The sequence below is a fragment of the Brassica napus genome (genome assembly GCF_020379485.1).
Source record: "Brassica napus cultivar Da-Ae chromosome A3 unlocalized genomic scaffold, Da-Ae chrA03_Random_6, whole genome shotgun sequence".
In the NCBI taxonomy this organism is placed as follows: Eukaryota; Viridiplantae; Streptophyta; class Magnoliopsida; order Brassicales; family Brassicaceae; genus Brassica; species Brassica napus.
This window is the reverse complement of record NW_026013980.1, coordinates 11,872-16,547: the sequence shown is the minus strand read 5'-3', so window position 1 is coordinate 16,547 and position 4,676 is coordinate 11,872. Positions and strand designations below refer to the sequence as shown.

The 4,676-nt window shown below is 28.9% G+C and overlaps 1 protein-coding gene across 3 annotated transcripts; it reads right to left on the bottom strand.

The window, feature by feature from the left end:
* Positions 1–474: 474 nt before the first annotated feature.
* LOC125594155 (WAT1-related protein At4g01450-like) lies at positions 475–2,886 on the bottom strand. 3 transcript variants are annotated; one of them, XM_048770469.1, is made up of 6 exons: positions 2,448–2,798; positions 2,001–2,063; positions 1,757–1,873; positions 1,265–1,652; positions 1,037–1,188; positions 475–885 (listed from the first exon to the last, which is right to left on the bottom strand). In XM_048770469.1, exons 1-6 carry the CDS (start codon positions 2,630–2,632, stop codon positions 696–698), a joined length of 1,095 nt encoding a protein of 364 aa, XP_048626426.1. In that variant the 5' UTR covers positions 2,633–2,798; the 3' UTR covers positions 475–695. The 3 variants fall into 3 exon arrangements, with proteins under 3 accessions (XP_048626426.1, XP_048626427.1, XP_048626428.1); XM_048770470.1 differs by having other exon boundaries at positions 2,494–2,713; XM_048770471.1 differs by lacking the exon at positions 475–885 and having other exon boundaries at positions 1,106–1,188; positions 1,363–1,652; positions 2,448–2,886.
* Positions 2,887–4,676: the final 1,790 nt, after the last annotated feature.

Sequence of the window (4,676 nt, the reverse complement as noted above, 5' to 3'; positions counted from 1 at the left end):
CATTTTATTTAATTTATATTATTAATTCGGGTACCCATCGGGTTTCGAGTTTGGGTCGGGTCGGATTCAAGACCCGCGGGTTCTCTGCAACAAGATCCGATAGGGTAATTTGATCGGGTCGGTTCCTGCTCGAACCAGGTTTTTTTGGGTCGGTTTCGGGTCGGGTCTTCGGGTCCGGAGAAAATACCCAGACCTACCTTTAGGTTTAGTGATTTGGACGTTTTCATATCTTCTCTAAAATATTTTAAAATATCTTATTTCTGGTTTGAACATATTGCCCTTGAACTAAATGAGCTACAAAATTGACTTAACCAAATAATCTTAGAAGACTGATCGATTCCAACAAAACTGACTTATTTGGTGATAGACTGATATACTGTTATCATTAAACCACTTAAATGAATTGAGCTATTTCTATCTAGTATGGATTTACTAGTCTAATTTTTTTAAAGAAATATTTGGTTTATGTAAAAAGATTTAGAAAACGAATCCATTTAATGAATAAAGTCCATTTTCGATACTATTTATTTTTATAAACAAATTACAATATCCAAATTAAGCCATTTGAATGTAAAATCCAAAGTTGATAATATATTCCAATAACAATTAACTGATCACTTTTCTTTTCTTCTTCATAGGTGATTCGTAGGACATGTTGGTCTTTCTGGATGAAAAAGAAGGGTTACGGTAGTAGATCAAGGAGTCATGGGGATAACCAAATGACGTCCTATTTTGTTAACATTTGTATGGTCTTCCTCTTCCTCTTCCTTTTCTTCTTTCTCCGTACTTGTAGGCAACTTCACGATCTTACACTCAACTATCTGTTTACTCTTACTCCATAAGAATATGTATAAACCGATAACAACCACCACAGATCCAATAACGCTGCAATGATAACAAAATAATTTTGAATTAGTAACATGTAGACGATACAATTTCCAATCAGTGGTCATTGTTTCATATATGTCATTAAACTGACTATTTTTTTTTAATGTGAGATTTATAATAATATTGAATTCGCAGAGTCTTATTTTACCTCCCCAAATAAATCATACGATGAAGTATCAAGAAATCGAACACAGTTGCAGACATAAGTGTGACAGGACTAAATGCTGATGTAAAGACAGGTCCACGTTGTTTGATACACCATGATATTCCCACTGTACACATTCCTTGTGCAACCACACCCTATAAACATAAATACACACAATAGATAAATGTTTGATTATGGTGAATTTATATACTACATATGTGATGTATCTACCGCTATAATGACGGTGATGATGGTGAGTTTTTCTCTGAGGATCCAATCTTCTACATGTCTAGTCTTGATCAAGCTAAGAAGAGCACACTGAAGTGTACCAAAGACCGATAAAATAACAGTACTCGAGTATGGACACGGATAGCTCGAGTTGATATTGGCTTGTATAAGCATCCAGGAACTGAAAAGTATAACTCCAATGAATAAAAGAAAACAGCCTTTGATCCAGTTCTCATGTCCATTGTGGATGTTTAAAATCGTTGCATGTTCATGAGAGTTTGATAATGGAACGCCTTGGTAAATCGTAAGAGTTAAAGCTCCTGCTAAGCTTATCATAGCTCCAAGAACGACGCCGTATCCTGCTTTTGTTTTCATATTTAGCTTGTCGAGTCTTGAAAAAATCAATATTAACATGTGTTAGATTATACAATTTGAAATGATAACATGCATGTAGGGAAACTTTTAGGTTATAATTATGCCTAATAGTAAGTGTACCGAAATATTAAAGCCATAATGAAAGTGATGGCAGGCAATGTTCCCCAGAAAGCTGATCCCAAGGTGGCAGAAGTGTAACGGAGGCCAAGCAAATAGAAATATTGCATCAAACTCGCCCTGCCAAAAATCAAAGAAAAACATTGCAGTAAATGATTAAAAATTAAAATGAATCTACACAATAAAAAGAGACATAATAACTGTAAGAAATTACTGTATAAGTTAAGGGATTAAAACTGAAACTCACCCAAAAAGGGCACTGACGAAAAGCTGAAACGAGACGCTTGCGGTTAGCTTCGGCCTTGTTTTCCTGACCAAATCATAAAATCGAACATTTATTTTGTCCGGGACACAAAATTCTGAATCTATCTATTCATATAACATCATTTTTTCTTTGGGCATGATTCATACAACGTCAATTAAACGGTTATACATCAAACGTTATTTTGTATTTTTTTTAAAATACAAATATTCACAACATAGTAAACAAAATTAAAATTGAAAATAATCATTGGCTTGAACTTACTCTTTGTTTAATTTAGAACAGTATGAAATATAAAATCGAAGAATTGAATAAAAATATTAAGAATGTAAATAATTTTACATTTTAATTTTTGTTTATTAAGCAGCTAAAAATTATAAAAATTGAAGACCTAAAAAACAAATAGTCATCTAATTTAAAATTTAGACTCACCGTTCCCAAAAATAAGCGATCGGAAGAAGGAAAAAGGTAGAAATACCCAAACGATAGGTAGCAATAACCATATGATCAATGCCTCCATCAAGAACTTTCTTAATTAAAGCGTTAACCATCCCATTAATTGTGTTAATCACGGTTATCATGATCAGCGGCGCCCATTTTCCATCGATATAACCCATGATCAGTAAGTTAATTAACTATCTGTTAATAACTTAATAATCAAACGTCTCTTCTCTCACGTAGTCTCTATTCTCTTTCTGTCTCGCTCTCTTGCTTCTTTTATCTATCTCTTCTTTAATAACTTGTTTGAGTAGTAGTGACCAGGTGGATATATTTATATAGATTATGCATGCTGAGTTGGAGGCAAATTTTATCTTCTTCTCTTTCTTTTTTTACAACTGAGTGAGCCAAATTTTATCTTTTTCTTTCGGAAAATGAGTCGCTGGCTATGAATTTATTTTATCACTACAACAAGAAGTTAATTTGGGTGTGTATATATAATCTAGGTTGCACGGAAGTTTCATCAGACATCTGCTTCCCGTTTCGAAACTGGAATCAGAATCGGAACCTTGTGGAAGCTTACGAAATCTCGATTCCAAAACGTTTCCAAAATATTTTTGTTAAAAGCACGTTGGAAGCTTACGATTCCGTTTTAGAATCACGCTTTCATTTTTTAAAACACAATGTCATAAATCAACAAAAATAAAAAATCATAATTTTAAATTTATATAAAATTCAAATTTTAATTGTAATGAAATAGAAATATTCAAATATTAAAACTAATACTATATGATATCTTTATGCATTGAGGTTTTTACTAAAGATATAACATATATTCAAATATATTGTTTCAATTATTTATGAAGTATTAAGAATAATTAATATAATAATTTATTTTAAACATAATTTATGTGTATTTTTACAGTTTTAATATGAAATCATTTCAAAATTATTATAAATAAATAAATATTTTATTTTAAATTTAAATCATATAATTTTGTCCTAATTTTTTATATCTTTTTCTTATATTTTAGTATATATATGTATATACGCTTTCAACACGTATCCACTTCCTAATTTTTTAGAAAATCTCGCTTATGCGCTTCCATACGCTTCAGCTTTCACGTATCCACTTCCTAATTTTTTTTAGAAAATCTCGCTTATGCGCTTCCATACACTTCAGCTTCCACGTATCTGTTTCCATTTCCATGAAACATAGTATATAATACAATATTTTTTCAATTTCCTTAGTGGAAGACAATAGTTCTTTCTCTTAGGACCTTAGGACTATAAAATTTTAGCTTATAAATCCTAAAGCAGTTGTTTTCCAACTTTAGCTTGACGAAAAATAAGCAGCTCTTTTCAGATTGTTATCTATCTAACTTATTGTAAACAAATACCTTATCTAACTTTTGAGAAACATTGTAACCTGTTTTGTTTACTATATCGATGTGTCATTAATAAAATGATTCCTAGATTCTTTTAGAAATAAGTTTAAACTACTAGAATAGATACAATAAATGCTCGTTTTTAGTCCAAAATCTAAACATATATTATACTTCACATTAAACTAAATATAAAATTAATATTATAAAAAAATACTTATCCTTCTTTCCTTGAATAAAATCTGCGGAACTACCTCATGTGATTTAAAATATATATGAGAATTAACGATATTGAATAATAAATATTTAAAAATAATTTGTGTATCCTTTATTATTTTTATTTAATTTTATATTATAAACCTTCACATTTAAAATATAATTAAACTTTAGATTTATTTATATACATTATATTTAAAGTTTTTTAAAACGACTATAAATTACTAAATTTTTTAAAAGTTCCATAGTAAAACTTTCTTGATCAAAGGTTTAAAAATTTTATTATAAAAATAGAAACGATCATATAAGCATATGAATAGAAATTATTATTTAATTGATATCCCAAATATATATATATATATATATATATATTCATATTTTTTAATATCATTTAATTTAAATTATTTACCATATAAAAATCTATAAATATTTAAATTAATTTTTTTGAAATATGTATTATACTCGGTTTATAAAAAAAAAAATATTTATACAATTTTAGATTGATCAAATCACTTATATGTATTTTACATATTTCAAAATTTAAAAAAAATCATCTACTTCAAACATATTTTATAAATATCTCATTCCACGAAAGACATGGAATAATACCTAGTTTGTAACT